We start from the raw sequence: 20,240 nt of genomic DNA on the forward strand, positions 1-20,240 counted from the left end.
AACAACCTGCATTGTCTGAATTAAATTTACCCCTCCTACCTAAAAGCTTCAGTATTTCACGTTCAGTATTCCACATTTGCACCATCTTCTGAGTGAAGATGATTCCTCTTAAATAGTTCACCTTTCACCCTTGACCTATGACCTCTAGTTCTAGTCTTACACAACCTGAAGGGGAAAAGCCTGCATGCATTCATCCTAACTATATCCCTCATAATTTTGTATATCTCATTCTCTCCTCATTCTCTCCTCATTCTCCTGCACTCCAGGGAATAAAATCCTAACCTATTCAACCTTTCCTTATAACTCAGATCCTCAAGCCCCAGCAACATCCTTGTAATTTTTTTCTGCACTCTTTCAATCTTATTGACATCTTGGGGGACCGCTTTGTCAAGCATATCTGCTCCATCCGGCAAAAGCAGACCCTCCCAGTGGTCAAACATTTAAATTCCAATCCCATTCTCATTCCAACACGTTGATGCATGATCTCCTCTTGTGCCATGATGAGGCCACCCTTACGGTGTGTAGGAGCAACACCTTATATTTCAACCTGATTTTTATTTCTCCTTCTGGTAAAAGGATGTTTCCCTCCCCCTACCCTCTTCTTCTATTCCCCTTGCTGGCCTCTTAACTCTTTTCACCTGCCTATCACCTCCCCCTGTGTCCCCTCCTTCCTATGATCCACTCTCTTCTCCTATCAGATTCCTTCCTCTTTAGTCCCTTGCCTTTTCCACCCACCACGCTTTCCTGTGTTATTGACATCTTTCCTGTAGGTAGGTGACCAGACGGCACACATTACCCCAGATTAGACCCCACCAATGTCTTATACAACTTCAACAGAACCTCCCAACTCGCGTACTCTATACTCTGATTTATGAAGGCTAATGTGCCAAAAGCTCTCTTAATGACCCTGTCTACTATGATGCCACTTTCAAAGAATTATAGATCCGGGTTCTTTGTTCTCCCACACTCCTCAATGCCCTGCAGTTCACTGTGGAACTCCTAAACCTTGGTTTGTTCTCTTTTGTCCATCTGTCATTTTTCAGCCCATTTTTCTGGCTGGTCCACATCTCACTGCATGCTTTGATAGCCTTCCTCACTATCACCTACACTACCAATCTTGGTGTTGTCCACAAATTTACCCAATCAGTTTACTACATTAACACCTCTGTCATTAATATAGACCCAACACCAATATCTGTGGCACACCATGCCACAGACCTCCTGTCAGAGAGACAACCATCTACTACCAATCCCTAGCTTCTCTCACTAAGCCAATGTTGGATCCAATTGGCTACCACATTTGAGCACAAAGCGCTCCCCATGCTGAAATTTGTCAAAAGCCTTTCTAAGGTTCATGTAGACATCATCCACCTCCTTTCCTTCATCAGCCTTCTTGGTAGCCTCCTCAAACAACCTGCAACCAACAGAGTTCAGGCACTAATCCATGCAGAACACCACTGGTCATAGAACTGCATTCAGAATAACACCCTCACCACTATCATCTGTCTTCTATAGCCAAGCCAATTTTGAATCCAATCTACCAAGTCTTTATGGATTTTATGTGCCCTAATCTCTTAAATTTCATGACATATGTCAGTGATGTTAAAGCTGATTCTACTTCTGAATAATCTTCACCATGGATTCCATAAGTCTTAATCAGCCTACAATGAGGAACTTTTAGAGAATATCCATTGCCTTACTCTCATTAATCATCTTTGTCATGTCAGTCAAGACATAACCTCCTCCACACAAAGCCATTCTGATTATCCCTAATGAGCCCATACTTCAGCAATTGTCAACGAATCCCATCCCTGAGAATTCTCTTCACTTGCTTCCCTACCACTGATGTGAGGCTCACACGCCTATAATTTCCTGTGTTATCTCTACTGTCCTTTTTAAGTGAGTGAGTGTGCCCTTCCTGTTATGTACAACAACAAAGCGGAGAGTGAGGCCGTTGTAGGTGACGTTGTTCAGCAGGCTCTGGACAGAAAAGCACTTACTTCAACAGTGACAAAGATTTCCTCCAGGTGATTAGAAAATGTCTCCATCTGTATGAGCTGGTTCTCCAGTTTCTTCAGATTGTTCTGACACTCAAGCTGGGGAAGAAGCACAATGTCAGGGATAGAAACCTCAGTGGTGGAAACAGGGGTCATATGCTGCTCTGTGGGTCAGGGGTCACACATCCCTCAGGGGTCACACGGTGCTCAGCGAGTCAGGGGTCACACGCTGCTCAGCGAGTCAGGGGTCACACAGTGATCAGTGAGTCAGGGGTCACACATCCGTCAGGGGTCACACATCCGTCAGGGGTCACACGGTGCTCAGTGAGTCAGGGGTCACACGGTGCTCAGTGAGTCAGGGGTCACACGCTGCTCAGCAAGTCAGGGGTCACACGGTGATCAGTGAGTCAGGGGTCACACATCCCTCAGGGGTCACATGGTGCTCAGCGAGCCCATCACAACCACACGCCTCTTTTGAAAAGTGATTCAGTTAGCCCCGTCCTCAGATCTCCCCATGCCTACACCATCACTGAATCTGTAACCACCACAAAATGAAACAATTCACTTCAACCCTGGCCACTCTTAACTAAAGAGAAAGCACTTTCTCATTTGGTTCTGATGGAAATAGGGACTATTTCTCTCTCCACAGGGATACAATCTGCTGAATATGTCCATTATTTTCTGCTTTTCTGTCCTCACCTTGTGTCTGGTCCTTCTGATGATCATTTTTGTCTGTGGCCTCACATTAGTGAACCTTTAAGCACTGGGAAACTCTCTTCCTCTGCCTAACCATTCATGTCTATTGTAACTACTTTTAGGATTCACAGCCAGAAGAAGAACAGTTTCCCTGGTCTTTTCACTTATCTCTAAACTTTCACCCTTGCAGCCACTCTGGCAAGCCTCTCTCTGCACTACCTCCACAGCTTTCATTTACTTCCTCTAATTGAACATCCCAGCCAAAGCCAACTTTTAGCATACATATCTTTACAGCTTTGAATATTCCCTCACTTTTTAAACCTCCTCTTTATCTTTCCAGAGTTTGGTAGATGCTGGGTGAGTATAACATCAGATTTTGTGGAAGCCACACACTTCAGCCAGAACAGGAGTAAATGAATATTTACAGGACTGAGATAGATTGGCCGGTTGAGTGGTATCACGAAAACCTCACACTCCACATCAGCGCAACCAAGGAATTGATTGTGAACTTCATGAACAGGAAGCAACGGCCCTGATCTCCCAGGACATGCCCTCTTCTCATTAATACCATCAGGGAGGAGGTACAGGAGCCTGAAGACCCACACTCAATAATTCTAGCAGCACACACAAAATGCTGGTGGAACGCAGCAGGCCAGGCCGCATCTATAGGAAGAAGTACAGTCGACATTTCGGGTTGAGGCCCTTCGTCAAGACTAACAGAAAAAAGAGATAGTAAGAGATTTGTTCCCACACCCCGCACTTCCCGTTTCTACTTCCTACCCAAGATCCACAAACCTGCCTGTCCGGGTAGACCTATTGTCTCAGCTTGCTCCTGCCCCACCGAACTCTTTTCTGCATACCTCATCACTGTTTTATCCCCCTTGTTCAATCCCTTCCTACCTACGTTCATAACACTTCTCATGCTCTGGATCTTTTCAATGATTTCAAGTTCCCTGGCCCCCGTCATCTATTTTCACCATGGATGTCCAGTCCCTATATACCTCGATTCCCCACCAGGAAGGTCTCAAAGCTCTCCAATTCTTTTTGGATTCCAGACCCAACCAGTTCCCGTCTACCACCACTCTCCTCCATCTAGTGGAATTGGTCCTTACTCTTAATAATCTCTCCTTTGGTTCCTCCCACTTCCTCCAAACTAAAGGTGTAGCCATGGGCACCCATATGGGTCCCAGCTATGCCTGCCTTTTTGTTGGCTTTGTGGAACAGTCCATGTTCCAAGCCTATACTAGTATCCGTCCCCCACTTTTCCTTCGCTACATCGAAAAATGCATTGGCACTGCTGAGCTCGTTGACTTCATCAAATTTGCCTCCAATTTCCACCTCGCCCTCAAATTTACCTGGTCCATTTCCGACACCTCCCTCCCCTTCCTTGATCTTTTTGTCTCTATCTCTGGAGACAGCTTATCTACTGATATCTACTATAAGCCCACGGACTCTCACAGCTATCTGGACTATTCCTCTTCCCACCCTGTTACTTGTAAAAATGCCATCCCCTCCTCTCAATTCCTCTGTCTCCGCCGCATCTGCTCTCAGGATGAGGTTTTTCATTCCAGAACGAAGGAGATGTCCTCTATTTTTAAAGAAAGGGGCTTCCCTTCCTCCACCATCAACTCTGCTCTCAAACGCATCTCCCCCATTTCACGCATATCTGCTCTCACCCCATCCTCCTGCCACCCCACTAGGAATAGGGTTCTCCTTGTCCTCACCTACCACCCCACCAGCCTCCGGGTCCAACATATTATTCTCCGTAACTTCCGCCACCTCCAACAGGATCCCACCACTAAGCACATCTTTCCCTCCCCTCCCCCGCTTTCCGCAGGGATCGCTCCCTACGCGACTCCCTTGTCCATTCGTCCCCCCCATCCCTCCCCACTGATCTCCCTCCCAGCACTTATCCGTGTAAGCGGAACAAGTGCTACACATGCCCTTACACTTCCTCCCTCACCACCATTCAGGGCCCCAGACAGTCCTTCCAGGTGAGGCGACACTTCACCTGTGAGTCTGCTGGTGTGATATACTGCGTCCAGTGCTCCCGATGTGGCCTTCTATATATTGGTGAGACCTGACGCATTCTGGGAGACCACTTCGCTGAGCACCTGTGCTCTGTGCACCGGAGGAAGCAAGATCTCCCAGTGGCCACACTTTTTAATTCCATGTCCCATTCCCATTCTGATATGTCAATCCATGGCCTCCTCTACTGTCGAGATGAAGCCACACTCAAGTTGGAGGAACAACACCTTATATTCCGTCTGGGTAGCCTCCAACCTGAAGGCATGAACATTGACTTCTCTAACTTCCGTTAATGCCCCTCCTCCCCTTCTTACCCCATCCCTGTTCTCCATCCTCCTCTGGTGCTCCCCTCCCCCTTTCTTTCTTCCAAGGCCTTCCATCCCATGATACTCCCCCTTCTCCAGCCTTGTATCCCCTTTGCCAATCAACTTCCCAGCTCTTAGCTTCATTCCTCCCCCTCCTGTCTTCTCCTATCATTTCGGGTCTCCCTCTCCCCCACCCACTTTCAAATCTCTTACTAGCTCCCTTTTCCGTTAATCCCGACGAAGGGTCTCGACCCGAAACATCGACTGTACCTCTTCCTAGAGATGCTGCCTGGCCTGCTGCGTCCACCAGCATTTTGCGTGTGTTGCTTGAATTTCCAGCATCTGCAGGTTTCCTTGCGTTTGTGTCAATAATTCTAGAATAGTTTGTTCCCCTCTACCTCACATTTCTGAATAGACCATGAACCCATAAACACTACCTTGTTATCATTTTCTTCGTACTATTTATTTATTTTGCGGTTTATAGTAATTTTATGTCCTTACATTGTGTTGCCACAGCAAAACAACAAATTTCACGACAAGTACAACAGTGATAATAAGCCTGTCTCTGGAGAGTTGCCACTTTGTCCTCCACTCATCCAGCACAAAGCAGAGTATTTCATCGCACCACTTGGATGTTTTGTAGCCAGGTTAGCAGATGGATTCCTATCCAAAAGCTACAGCTCATGGACTGCTGCTTACCACCCCTTTCCAACTGGGAGAGCTACAGGAAACCTTACCAATGATAACCTCAGCAACTGAGCAGTCACAGATCCTCAGCACTGCGGTACGTTTTTGTCATGCATACCTTGGCAACTGATGCACCTTCTGCTAATGGCATCACGCTATGGTGTTTGTGGAATCCAAAGAGCTTCTCAAAAGCGGGAATAGGGACATCACATGACCGACAATAAATGTCAGGGACCGAGTCCTGGACAATCTCCTCGTAGTCTGACTCCGTGTTTCTGAGTGTTCTGAGAGCTCTGACCCTTTCTGCCACATGTTCTCCACACTGGGCCGTGGCAACCTCTGCCTCAGATTCTTCAAGACCGCTTGGTTCTGACCCTGGACTGAGCAGACCTTCACTGTACTGACTCGCACTTTCCGAATAATCGACAATTTGCTGGAACGGATCAAACTGTTTATCCACAGGGAAATTGTTGGAAAATTCTATAAACTTCTGACGAGTACCAAACTCTGCTTCTGGAGAAGGCGAGCAGCCATAGTCCCCTCGGTAGCTACCAAAGCTTAGCAGCTCTTCCTTTGGCCCCTCCTGATTACAAGGGTCGCCTACTGCTGCATCCTGCAGGGCTGACGGATGATAATCATCTGCTCCAGCTTCTGACTGTTTGTCTGAAAAAATCTCCAAGCGTCCCCTGGGTTCATAGAGGTCCATGTGGTAGAACTGGAACCCTTCAGGTTCTGCCCGCTCTACACTTCCTCCGACCTCTGCCCCTGGGGAGAGTGGAGCTCCCTCGCCTGTGTGCTGCTTTGAGGAGCTATCAGTTTTTGACTCCAGAACGCTGGCTTCATCTGCTGCTTCCTGGCTCTCCATCTTCTCTACATAGACAGGAGCTTCATCCTGAATTCACTTCCCTGCGGTCCCACAGAAGCTGGGAAATAAAAACAGAGAAGTTCAGAAACAAATCCACATCTACCAGTTGTCCTGTTCTTGACAGTGTTTACATCTCATTATCACTAATAAATTCTCAAAAGATTACTTCAAGCATTCAACATTCTGGTGCTGAAAAAAATCCCTCAAATTAATTCACAGGATATACAGACTGTGTATGTGTGCATTTTGAAATAATTGAGGTGCCAGAACATTGGAAAAGTTGTACTGATGCTCTCTCCCCAAAGCCCTCCAAACTGGAAGAACAGGTGAACCAAATTCCCATCCCCAGTACTGAGGCTTTCCCCACTCTCCACTGGTTACTGTAGACAGGCCATACGATTCGCAGCTGACACAAATTTCTGAAACAGAAATCTGAGCTCTGTCCCAGCAAGAGATTACTAGGTGGAGGGAGGGAAAGATTTGAGGATCTGCTCAATCCACCATTCACACCGGGAGGGCAAGAATATTCAGAAGCCTTTGTTAAAGAAGATAACATTCTGTTAACAGAAAATGATCTCAAAATCTAACGATGACATGGCATTAGAAACTGAACATTGGGGGACGTGTCTAGAATTAAGCTGCAGCTGTTCTTCTCAAATGACGGATTGCTTTTCAGACTGAATGACAGAAAGCCTAAGTGGCTCAGCATTTGTACCTGTTCGGAGATAAGTATCCCAGACTGTTCTTTAAACCATGTTCCGTCCGCTCCCCGCTCTTTGCCTTTCTCTCCCACCAGCTCAGGCAGTTTGCCTGCCTGCTGTATATTTAGCTACTTGATGACATATGACCTTCAGCAAAGCCACTCCTCAGATAGCAACCTGAGAATGCAGACAGAACGCAGTCCAATTAAGGAAGCGGCTCAGGACTATGTTCAGGTTGAGGAAAATTTCTCCTATGAACAGGAAACAGCAGCAGGAGTAGGCAAATCAAACATGTCTCACCGTCCAGTAAAATCACAGATGAGCCAAACACCACTTTCCTGTACTCATCTCATATCCCCTGACTTCCTCGTAGTTTAACTGTCTGCCAATCTCCGCCTGTGCTTTGCCTCCATAGCTCTTGGGGAACAGAATTTCAAATTTTCACTGCTTTGTTCCTGCTCATTCCCACTGTAAATGGGGTAGCCCCTAGTTTTATCACAAACGAGGAATTCCACAGATGCTGGAAATCCGAGCAACAGACAGTAAACACTGCAGGAACTCAGCAGGCCAGGCAGCATCTGAGGAAAGAAAGTACAGTTGACGTTTCGGGCCAAACCCCTTCGGCACGACTGGGGGGAGAAAAGCCGAGGAGTAGATTTAAAAGGTGGGGGGAGGGGAGAGAGAAACACAAGGTGATGGGTGAAACCTGGAGGGGGAGGATGAAGTAAAGAGCTGGGAGTTTGATTGGTGAAAGAGATAGAAGGCCATGAAAGAAAGAAAAGGGGGGAGGAGTACCAGAGGGGGGTGATGGGCGGCAAAGAGATAAGGTGAGAGAGGGGAAAGGAAATGGGGAATGTTGAAGGATAGTGGGGTGGGAGGCATTACCAGAAGTTCATGCCATCAGGTTGGAGGCTACCCAGACGGAATATGAGGTGTTGTTCCTCCAACCTTTTCCTCCGTCTAGCAAATGTCCTCTCTCTAAATATTTTCTCCTTTGGCTCCTCTCATTTCCCTCATACGGAAGGTACAGCTATGGGCACCCACATGGGTCCTAACTATGCCTGCCTGTCGGCTACATGGAACAGTCTATGTTCTAAGTCTACACTGGTGACCATCCCACACTTTTCCTACGCTACGTCGACGACTACATTAGTGCTGCTTCCTGCAGCTGTGCTGAACTCGTCAACTTCATCCACTTTGCCTCCAACTTCCACCTTGCCGTCAAATTTACCTGGTCCATTTCCAACACCTCCCTTCCTTTTCTTGATATCACTGTCTCTATCTTTGGAGACAGCTTATCCACTGATGACTATTATAAACCCACTGACTCTCACAGCTACCTGGACTATATCTCTTCCCATCCTGTTAACATGTAAAAATGCCATCCCCTTCTCTCATTTCCTCCGGCCACACCTGTTCTCAGGTTGAGGATTTTCATTCCAGAAAAAAGGAGATGTCCTCCTTTTTCAAAGAAAGGGGCTTCCCTTCTTCCACCATCAACGCTGCTCGCAACCGCATCTCTTTAATTTCACGCTTATCTGCTCTCACCCTATCCTTCCTCCACCCTACCAGGGATAGGGTTCCTCTTGTCCTCACCTACCACCCCACCAGCCTCTGTGTCCAGCACGTAATTCTCCAAAATCTCCGCCATCTCCAATGGGATCCCACCACCAAACACATATCTCTCCCCCCCCCCAACTTTCTTCTTTCCGCAGGGATCGCTCTTTACATGACTCCCTTGTACATCTGTCCCTCCACACTGATCTCCCTCCTGACATTTACCCTTGCAAGCAGAACAAATGCTACACCTGCCCCTACACCACCTCCCTCACTACCATTCAGGGCCCCAAACAGTCCTTCCAGGTGAGACGACACTTCACCTGTGAGTCTGTTGGGGTCATATACTGTGTCTGGTGCTCCCAGTGTGACCTCTCGTATATCGGTGAGATCTGACATCGATTGGGAGACCACTCGCTGAGCACCTACGCTCCATCCGCCAGAAAAAGCAGGATCTCCCAGTGGTCGCCCATTTTAATTCCGATTCCAATATGTCTATCCATGGCCCCTTCCACTGTCGTGATGAGGCCACACTCAGGTTGGACAAACAACACCTCATATTCCGTCTGGGTGGCGTCCAATCTGATGGCATGAACATCAATTTCTCAAACTTCCGGTAATGACCCCCACCCTTTGGAGGAGGAGAAGATGGCAGCATGACGCAGTTTGCACGGCCACCCCGGTGAATGATATCTGTAATCTGTCAAGTAGGGTGCCGTGCACAATCCTGATTTGATGGAGACAGACTTGAGAAAACAGAGGAACACCTGGAGAAACTTCTGAAATGCCTTTTTCGCTGCTGCTATTACTGTGTGATCCCGAATCTCCGGAGGGGAAAGCCCCGAATCCTCGGCTTTGCTTGTTGTTCAGCAGCTGGGATGGAGTTGAAGCGCTCGGCAGAGATGGTGCTCAGTGCTCGGTGTCAAAGGGCTGGTCGGAGGTTCGAAGTTTTCGGACGGACTCAGGGTTGGTTGTGGTCGGGTGCTTCCAATGCATTGGCAGTTGTCGGTGCCTGGAGGTTTATGGCAGAGAGAGTTTCTCCCTTCTGCCGCCTGCTATCGAGGACTATCGGGAGTCGATCGGGACTATGAGACTTTTTTTACTGTTCCCATGGTCTGCTCTTTATCGAATTATGGTATTGCTTTGCACTGCTGTAACTATATGTTATAATATGTGGTCTTGTCAGTGTTATTCTTTGGTTTGTCCTGTTTTTTTTGTGATATCACTCTGGAGGAACATTGTATCATTTTTTAATGCATGTATTTCTAAATGACAATAAACAAGGACTGAGTGTCCTCATAATCTAATCTAATCCTCCACCCTCTCCTTCACCATTTCCCATTCCCTTTTCCCACTCTCACCTTATCTCCTTGCCCACCCATCGCCTCCCTTTGGTGCTTCCCCCCCCCGCCTTCTGTTTCTTTCACCAATCAACTTCCCAGCTCTTTGCATCATCCCTCCCCCTTCAGGTTTCACCTATCACCTTGTGTTTTTCACTCCCCTCTCCCTACCTTTTAAATCTACTCCTCCACTTTTTTTCTCCAGTCCTGCTGAAGGGTTTCAGCCTGAAACGTCGACTGTACTCTTTTCCATAGATGCTGCCTGGCCTGCTGAGTTCCTCCAGCATTTTGTGTGCAGCCCCAAGTTTTAGACCCCTTCACATGGGGAAACATACCCTGGTATCCACCAAGACAACTTTTCTCTCAAAATGTTACAGTTTCAACAAGATAATCTCTCATTCTATTAAACTGCTGTGAGTGTAGTCCAAACTTCATACATCAACCAAGTTATTGCAATAGAATATGAATAAATGGGGTCCAAGCAATGGCCTTGGTGGTTGAGAAATTGTTTGAAGCTATGAGAAAGAATGTGACAACAAGCCATTTAGAAATAATACATGATTGGACAGAGTCAACACAGTACAGAAACTGCTCTGCCATGACCATAAGGAACTGCAGAAAGTCAGTACATCAGAGAAACCAGCCTCCCCTCCATGGACTCAGTCTACACTTCTCGCTGCCTCTGTAAAACAGCCAATGTAATCGAAGACCCCACCCATCCTAGATATTTTCCCTTGTCCCCTTCCCTCTCCCACGGGGCAGAAGATACAAAAGCCTGAAAGCACATATCACCATGCTCAAGGATAGTGTCTGTCCTGCTTTTCTAAGACAATGAATAGTCCCCTAGTATGATAAGACAGGCTCTTGACCTCACAATCTACCTTGTTACGGCCTTGCACCTGATTGTCTGCCGGCACTGCACTTCTCTGTAACGGTACGGAGAAAGTTTTCCTTCGTACTTTGTCAATGAACTGTTATATTGAAATTATCTGTATGGGTGACGTGAAATTAAATTTTTCACTATACCTCAGTACATGTGACAATAATAAACCAATGTATTTATAGTTTTATATCTATAAAAGAAACCCAATGTTTGACAAACCTACCGGAGCACATTGGTAATGTATTCAGCAAAGTAAGATGAGGTGGATTTTCCAAAGGTTTAAGTTGGGATCCAGTGCAGGAAGTGTCGAAAATACTGTAGACAATATGGATAGAGGACAGATAGTTCAGGAATAAATGGGCCCTTACCAGCTTAGTGGGCTGTGACCTATGGGTGTAGCAAAGATCATTGCTTGGGCAGTCAGGCACCAATGGTTTGGTTAAGGGAACTAAATATTACAATTTCAAAATATGCCAATGACATAAACCTGAGTGTAAATGTGAGCGTAAGGAGGGGGCAAAGAGACTTTGGTGGGACAGTCATGGAGCACATACTTTGAGGGCATTAGGCAGGATCTAGTTGGGGATGACTGGGAAACTCTGCTTAAAGGCAAAGGAACAGTTAACAAAAGGGCTGTATCGATAGTCCAGTGGTAGCATGTTCCTGCTAGGGTGAATGGTAGACGTACCCAGTCTATCCTGGCTAACAAGAGGTATTGAGGTTCTGGGAAGGGAGGAAAGAGGGAAGCACACATTGTGTTTAGGCAATTGGGTACAAGAGAATATTCAACGAAAATAAAAAGCTGAAAAATAGGCATAAGAGTGAAATCAAGAAAGCAAAATGAGGGTATGAGAGAATTTGGCACACACAGAGTTAAAGATAATCTCAACAAGTTTGTCAGTGTTGTTAACAGTAGAAGGGCAACTAGCTAGAGACAGCCCTCTTAAAGACTAACTGAGCTGCCTATGTGTAGAGCCACAGGAGAGATGCCTATTTCTCTGACGAAGGGTCTTGGCCCGAAACGTCGACTGTCCCTCTTCCTAGAGATGCTGCCTGGCCTGCTGCGTTCACCAGCAACTTTGATGTGTGTTGCTGGCTATTTCTCTTCAGTGTTTACTAAGGAGAATATCAAGGTTGCCAAAGAAATGAAGGTAATAAGTTGTGAAGTCTTGTATCATGTGCACCTTATAAGAAAGGAGGTACTTGCTGCCTTGAAGAGCATTAGGGTGGCAAATCCCCAGTTCCTGACCAAGTCCACACCAACCTAATGGGAGGCTAGGGAAGAAATCGCAGAGGCTCTTGTAGAGATATTTGCTTCATCGTTAGCCAGGCTGGAAGATGGCTAATTTTGTACCATTATTCAGGAAGGGTAGCAAAGACAGCCCAGGGAACTACAGGCTAGTCAGCCTGACTTCATGTGCAGGGAAGTTACCAGAGGAAATTCTGAGGGACAAGATCTGCCATCATTTCAATTGTCAAGGGCTGATCAGGAAGAGCGTGATCTTGTGTGTAGGAGGTCATATTTGACAAATCTTTTGGAATTTTTCAAAGAGATAACTAAAAAGATAGATGAAGGTAGGACAGTAGATGTTGTCTATATGGACTTTAGTAAGGCCTTTGACAAGGTTCCACATGACAGGCTGATCTGGAAGGTTAGGATGCATGGGATTCAGGGGGAGCTGGTGAAGTGAAATCAGAATTGGCTTGATAATAGGAAGCAGAGGGTGAAATTCTCTGACTAGAGGCCTGTGACTAAAGAGGTACATGTGGGGTTCAGTGCTGGGACTCTGTTATCCATTATTTATGTAAAAGATTTGCATGTGGATATACATGGCATGATGTGCAAGTTTGTTGGGGGGGGTTCTTATTGAGAGTAAAGCAGTTTACAATCAATTACAAAGAGCCCTTGATAAGTTAGTTGGCAAATGGATTTCAATTTGGATAAATGTGAGGTGATGCGTTTTGGACGGCCAAACCAGGGTAGGATTTTTACAGTGAATGGAAGGGCATTGATGAGAGTTGTGAAACCGAGGCACCTGGGAATACAAGTGTCTAGTGTATAAGTGTATAGTTCACTGGAAGCAACTGTGCAAGTAGACAGGGTCATGAAGACGGTGTTCAGCCTGCTGGGCATCATCAGTCGGATCATTGAGTTTAGGAGTTAGGACATTATGATGCAGTATTCGAAGTCATTGGTGAAGGTATAGCATACAGTTTTGGCTATAGGAAAGCTATTGTCAAGCTGGAGAGGGTGCAGGAGAGATTTATGATGATGCTGTCTGGACGAGAGGGCCTCAGTTATAGGGAGTGGTTAGCCGCACTGAATCTTCATTCCTTGAAGCATAGGAGAATGAGGGGTGTTATGGATAAGATGGGAAGGATTCAACATCTTCCAATCCTATGTCATATCTTTCTACTGATTTGATGTCACTCTTTACCAGTAGGACCACGCCACCCTCTCTGCCTATCTTCCTATCCCTCTGATACAATATGCAACCCTGGACATTCAGCTCCCAACTGCAACCATCCTTCAGCCACGATTCAGTGATGGCCACACCATCAAACCTGACAATCTGTAATAGTGCAACACAATCAACCACCTTGCTCCTTGTACTCTGTACGTTGAGATACAACACTTTGAGCACTGTATTTGCTACTCTTTGTGATTTTGCATCCCTAATGCACTGATACTCACCCTGCTGGCTGCAATTTTGTGCTATCATCTGCCTGCCCTTCCTGAATCTCAGGCAAAACCCTCCCAATCACCTACATGAAACGTTGCTGTAGAAAAGCAGCATCCATCATCAAAAATCCTCACAGCCCAGGCCAGGCTCTTTTCTCACTGCTGCCATCAAATAGAAGGTACAAAAGCCTCAGGACTTGCACCACCTGCTTCAAAAACAGGTACTACCCCTCAACCATCAAGGTCTTGAACAAAAGGAGATAACTACACTCACTCTATTTCTAGTGTTCCCACAACCGATGGTCTCACTTTAAGGACTCGTTATCTTGTTATTTATTTCTATTTATTTATATTTGCTTTTGCAAAATTTGTTGTTCATTGATTCTGTTTAGTTACTGGTTTATACATTTGCTAAATATGCCCGCAGGAAAAAGAATCTCAGGGTAGTATGTGGTGACATGTGTGTACTCTGATAATAAATTTTAATTTGAACTTTGAACTTAGCCTGAATTAATGTGACAGAATGACAGGAAGATTAGTGTGAGCAAGGTTGTTTTAAGCTACAGGTCAGTTGGAAAGTGGGGTGGAGCGGATAGAATTTATTGCTAATGTGTGATAGTGATGCATTTTGGGGTGATTGGGTACAATATATACAGAAAATGGTAGGGCCTTGGGGAATGTTGCTGCACAGTGATATTCAGCGGTCCATCTTCACAGTTCCCTGAAAATGACAACACAGGCTACTGAAGAAGACATATGGCATGGCGGTCATCATAAGTTGAGCCATAGAATATTCAATTGCAATTTTACAAAACACTAGTTCCATTTCACTTACAACACACATAAAATGCTGGATGAACTCAGCAGGTCACGCAGCACTTCTGGAAAAGCGTAAACAGTCGATGTTTACTTCGAGTACTGTGTTTAGTTCTGGTCACCTCTCTACAGGGAAGTATGTGGATACTATAGAGAGAGTGCAGAGGAGATTTACAAGGATGTTGCCTGGATTGGAGGCGTACCTTATGACAATAGGTTGAGTGTACTTGGCCTTTTCTCCTTGGAGCAACGGTGGATGAGTGGTGACCTGATAGAGGTGTATAAGAAGATGAGGGGCATTGATCATCTGAATAGACAGAGACTTTTTCCCAGGGCTGAAATGGTTAACACAAGGGGGCATAGTTTTAAAGTGCTTGGAAATAGGTACCGAGGGGATGTCAGGGGCTAGTTTTTCCACACAGAGAGTGGTGGGTGCGTGGAATGCATGGCCAGTGGCAGCGGTGGAAGAAGATACAATAGGGTCTTTTAAGAGCTTCTTAGATAGATACGTGGAGCTTAGAAAAATAGAGGGTTATGCACTAGGGAAATTCTAGGCAGTTTCTAGAGTAGGTTACATGGTCGGCACAATATTGTGGGCCGAAGGGCCTGTAATGTGCCATAAATTTCTATGTTCTATGTTTCAGGCCAAGACCTTTCATCAAGACTGGAAAAAATGGTTAGAGGTCAGAGTAAGAAGATGCAGGGAGGAGAGGAAGAGGTACAAGGTAGTATTGGTGAAAGAGATGAAGGGCTGGAAAAGTGGGAACCTGATAGGAGAGGACAGAAGGCCATGGGAGAAAGTGAAGGGGGAGGAGCACCAGAGGGAGGTGATGGGCAGGTAAGGAGATAAAATGGGAGAGGGAATTGGGAATGGGGACTGGTGACGGAGAAGCGGGGGGGAATTACCGGAAGTTCGAGAAATCGATGTTCGTGCCATCAGGTTGGAGGCTACCCAGACAGAATATAAGGTGTTGCTTCTCCAATCTGAATGTGGCCTCAACGTGACAGTAGAGGAGGTCTTGGACTGGTGTGTTGGAGTGGGAATAGGAAGTGGAATTAAATTACGTAGGCACCGGGACTCCTGCTTTTCCAGGCGGACGAAGTGTAGGTGCTCGACAACGTGGTCTCCCAATCTACATCGGGTCTCACTGATATACGGGAGGTCACACTGGGAGCACCAGACACAGTAGATGACCCCAACAGACTCACAGGTGAAGTGTCTCTTCACCTGGAAGGACTGTTTGGGGCCTTGAATGGTGGTAAGGAAGGAAGTGTAGGGGCAGGTGTAATACTTATTCTGCTTGCAAGGATAAATGCCAGGAGGAAGATCAGTCGGGAGGGATGAATAGACGAGTGAGTCACATAGGGAGCAGAAAGTGGGTAGGGGGGAGAGATGTGCTTAATGGTGGGATCCCTTTAGAGATGGCAGAAGTTAAGGAGAATTAGGTGCTGGATGCAGAGGCTGGTGGGGTGGTAGATGAGGATAAGAGGAACCTTTTCCTTGGTGGGGTGCCGGTGGATCAGGTGAGGGTAGAAGCGTGTGAAATGGAAGAGATGTGGGTGAGGGCAGTGTTGATGGTGGAGAAAGAAAAGCCCCTTTCTTTGAAGAAGGAGGACATCTCATTAGTTCTGGAATGAAAAACATCATCTTGAGAGCAGATGCAGCAAAGACGGAAGAATGAAGAGAAAGGAATGACATTTTACAAGTGACAGGGTAGGAAGAGGTATTGCCCAGGTGGCTGTGAGAATCAGTGGATAAACTGTCTCCAGAGACAGAAAGAACGAGAAAGGGGAGGGAGGGGTCAGAAATGGACCAGATAAATGAGGGCAGGATGGAAGTTGGAGGCAAAGTTGATACAGTCAACGAGCTCAGCATGGGTGCAGGAAGCAGCACCAATGTAGTCATCAAAGTAGCAATTTCACTTGGAAGATCATGTGCAGTTCAGCTCACCAAACCATCTTAAGGATGTGGTTGTGCCGGAGACAGCGCAGAAGAGATTCACCAGGATGCTGACTGGATTGGGGGACTTCATTTATGGGGAGAGATTGGATAGGCTGGGCCTGTTTTTACAGGATTGAGGACTGCTGGGGGATGATCTAACAGAATAAATAAAATTTTGAGGTGTAGATAGGGTATCAACAGCAGAGGGCATTATTCAAAGATGAAAGTTTAAGGAGAATTCAAGGGGTAAGATTTTTACAGAGAGTTGTTGATATCTGGAACTTGCTGCCAGAGGAGGTGGTGGAATCAGATACAATCACTACATGGAAGAGACAGACACAAATGTGCATAGCATGTGGGCAAATATGGTTAGGTCAAAGGTTGTTTCAGCACACTACTATCCTGTGACCTTGCCCAGCCTGGGCTGACTCATGTACTGGCATGGATAGAGGAATGGTTGGCAGGCAGGAGGCAACGAGTGGGAATAAAGAGGCTTTTTCTAGTTGGCTGCCAGTGACTAGTGGTGTTCCTCAGGAGTCAGTATTGGGACCGCCACTTTTCACATTATTTGTCAATGATTTAGATAGTGGAATTGATGGCTTTGTGACAAAGTTTGTGGATTATACGAAGATAAGTGGAGGGGTAGTTAGTGCTGAGGAAACAATGTGATTGCAGCAGGTCTTAGACAAATTGGAAGAATGGGCAAAAAAGTAGCAGATGGAATACAGTGTTGGTAAATGTATGACAATGCATTTTGGTAAAAGGAACAATAGTGCGGATTATTATCTAAATGTAGAGAAAATTCAAAAATCAGAGGTGAAAAGGGGCATAGTCCTCGTGCAAGGCTCCCATAAGGTTAATTTACAGGTTGAGTCTGTGGTAAAGGCGGAAAATGCGATGTTGGCATTAATTTCAAGGGAAATAGAATATAAAAACAAAGAGATAATGTTGAAGCTTCATAAAACCCTAATCAGCCAACACTTGGAGTATTGTCAACAGTTTTGGGCCCCATATCTCAGAAAGGATCTGTTGTCATTGGAGAGAGTCCAGAGGAGGTTCACGTGGATGATTCCGGGAATGAAAGAGTTAACATATGAGGAGTGTTTGGCAACTTTGGGCCTGTACTCACTTATTGAAACCTACCGAACATTGAAAGGACTAGATAAGGTGGATGTGGAGTGGATGATTCCTCTGGTGGGTTATCCAGAACTAGAAGGCAGAGCCTCAAAATTGAGGGCGACCTTTCAGAACAGAGGTAAGGAAGTTTTTTTTTTAGCCAGAGAGTAGTGAATCTGCCACAGACTGCAGTGGGGACAAGTCCGTGGGTATATTCAAAGGGGAAGTTGATCGTTTCCTGATTGGTTGGGGCATTAAAGGATATGGTGAGAGGGCAGGTGTATGTGGTTGAGTGGGATCCGGGATCAGGCTTGATGAAATGGTGGAGTGGACTCGATGGGCTGAATGGCCTAATTTGCTCCTATATCTGACAGTCTTATTGGCCGTGGGTACCTAAGTGCTCTCAGTCGCTGGCGGCCGTGTCAGCTCATCGGTGACGCTAAGAAAGCTCGGGGTATGAGATGTGACGTCACCGCCGATGGATATCGTGTGTTCATGACGTCATTGAGCAATTGCGTCACCGGGTGAGAGCGATGGCCGCGGGTGCCTGACGGTCGCAATGGAGGAGCGGCTCGACAGTCTGGATGGCTGGGTGTCGGTGCGGAGCGGGCTGTTCACCGAGCCCGAGCGCCCGCGACTCCGCTTCCTAGTGGCCTGGAACGAGGTGGAGGGAATGTTCGCGGTGAGCTGCCACAGCCGGCCGCTACAGGCGCGGGATGCCGAAGCTGAGGCCGAGTCCCCGTCCCCGTCCCCGTCCCCATCTCCGGGCAGCTGGGCCGCGCTCTACTCCCCCAGGGAGCTGCTCGGCATCCACCGGCTGCTAGTGCAGAGCTGCGCCGACCTGGAACCCTGCTTCCCGGCGCTGCCCGAACTGAGGCCGCGGAGCCTGTGGGGCCTTCTGTTCCCGGACCGCTCTCTGACCGAGGGCACCGATCCCGGCCTCGACATGGACACCGTCTGCTGCCAGCTCGAAGCCTATCTGGGTTCCGCCGTCGAGCTCTGCGGCCACCGCATTGCCCTGGATACACTGTTCCCCGAGGCCGAGGACGACGACTACTTTGAGAGCGTCAGCGAGCTGCGGGGCCGTAGCCTGGAGCAACGGGTGGCCGGCGGGCGAGAGGCGCTGAGGAAGGTAGGGGGTCGGCGGGACGGGGGGCTGAAGCGCACAGTGGCTCAGCCGATCTGTTTGTAGGTTGGTTGCCATGAAACCACATCAAAAACCTACCACCAGTACAGTAGTTATTTCTGTTTGGAGTTGGGGGAGATAACGGTGTTGGTGTGTACTTACCGGTTGTTAAATGCACAGCGTGTGGGACAGTGCAGGGAGGGATGGAACTGACGTGGTATCAGATGGGTATTTAATCCGCAGGAATGTCTGAGTTAATGCCTGGCTGTCGAGTGGTGCATCTTCGCATGGTGATAACTTCATCGGCCTGTCTACTTGCATCTCCACTGTACTTGCTCTCCTAGATCTCCTTGTTCCACAACACTTTCCAGGGCCCTACCGTTTACTATGTTGGTGCTGTTCTAGTTTAACTTGTAACACTGTCACACAACCAGGTTGAATTCCTAGAGATGCTGCCTGGCCTGCTGCGTTCACCAGCAACTTTTATGTGTGTTGCTTGAATTTCGGCTTTATTCTCATAGCCCATTTCCCAATGGGTCGAGATCCCTTAGTAAATTTGGACAATGCTCTTCATTGCCCACTACACAAATTTACTCTGTTAATAGTATTGCCATCCAAATCATAAATACAGCTTAGAAATCAGAATCAGCTTTATTATCACTGACATGTGTCAGGAACTTAGCAGGAGCAATACAATGCAATACACGGTGATATAGAAAGAATAAATTACAGTAAGTATATATGTATACTAATTAGGTTAAAATAGTGCAAAAGTAGAAATAATATATATTTTATTAAAAAGTGAGGAAGTGTTCATGGGTTCAATGTCCAATTTAGGAATTTGGTGGCAGAAGAGAAGAAGCTGTTCCTGAATAGTTGAATGTGTGCCTTCAGGCTTCTGTACCTCCTACCTGACAGTAGCAATGAGAAGAGGGCAGCCCTGGGTGATGGGGGTCCTTCAATTCTACACAGTCATGGGTATAGAGAGAGTAGAACAGTGGGCTAACGGACGTCGCCTTTCTGAGGCACCACTCCTTGAAGTTGTCTTGGATACTGTGGAGGCTAGTACCCAAGGTGGAGCTGACTAATTTTCTGTAGCTTTTGGTCCTGTGCAGTAGTTCTCTCCCCACCCCTCCCCCATACCAGACAGTGATGCAGACTGTCAGAATGTTCTTCATGGTACATCAGGAGAAGTTTTTGGATGTTTTAGGTGACAAATGAGATCTCCTGAAGCTCCTAATAAAATATAGTCACTCTTGCCTTCTTTATAGCTGCATGGATATGTTGGGTCCAGGTTAGATCCTCAGAGATTTTGACACCCAGGAACTTGAAATTCCTCACTCTCTCCACTCTTGATCCCTCTATGATGATTGGTTCGTGTTCCCTCGTCTTAGCCTTCCTGAATTCCACAATCAGCTCTTTCGTCTTACTGACTGATTGCAAGGTTGTTGCTGTGACACCACTCCACTAGCTGGCATATCTCACTCCTGTATGCCCT

At 46.8% G+C, this 20,240-nt stretch overlaps 2 protein-coding genes across 5 annotated transcripts in view; one reads left to right on the forward strand and one right to left on the reverse strand.

Annotated features, from left to right (window-relative positions):
• LOC134355835 (fibronectin type III and SPRY domain-containing protein 2) overlaps positions 1-11,417 on the reverse strand; it is a 47,046-nt gene extending 35,629 nt beyond the window's left edge. For 3 of the 4 annotated variants that reach the window (XM_063066330.1, XM_063066331.1, XM_063066328.1), the window contains exons 1-3: positions 7,294-7,398; positions 5,832-6,636; positions 2,001-2,096 (exon numbers count right to left, since the gene is read on the reverse strand). In XM_063066330.1, the coding sequence (XP_062922400.1) occupies positions 2,001-2,096; positions 5,832-6,578 (843 nt within the window). In that variant the 5' untranslated portion in view covers positions 6,579-6,636; positions 7,294-7,398. Of the gene's footprint in view, positions 1-2,000; positions 2,097-5,831; positions 6,637-7,293; positions 7,399-11,282 lie in introns of those variants that run through there. The other variant, XM_063066329.1, reaches the window with a different exon arrangement.
• A 6,725-nt stretch (positions 11,418-18,142) lies between these two features.
• LOC134355836 (WASP homolog-associated protein with actin, membranes and microtubules) overlaps positions 18,143-20,240 on the forward strand; it is a 29,768-nt gene continuing 27,670 nt past the window's right edge. Inside the window, exon 1 of the mRNA XM_063066332.1 lies at positions 18,143-18,748. Coding sequence (XP_062922402.1) covers positions 18,176-18,748 — 573 coding nt within the window. The 5' untranslated portion in view covers positions 18,143-18,175. The remainder of the gene's footprint in view (positions 18,749-20,240) is intronic.

The sequence above is a fragment of the Mobula hypostoma genome, chromosome 13 (genome assembly GCF_963921235.1).
Source record: "Mobula hypostoma chromosome 13, sMobHyp1.1, whole genome shotgun sequence".
Lineage (NCBI taxonomy): Eukaryota > Metazoa > Chordata > Chondrichthyes > Myliobatiformes > Myliobatidae > Mobula > Mobula hypostoma.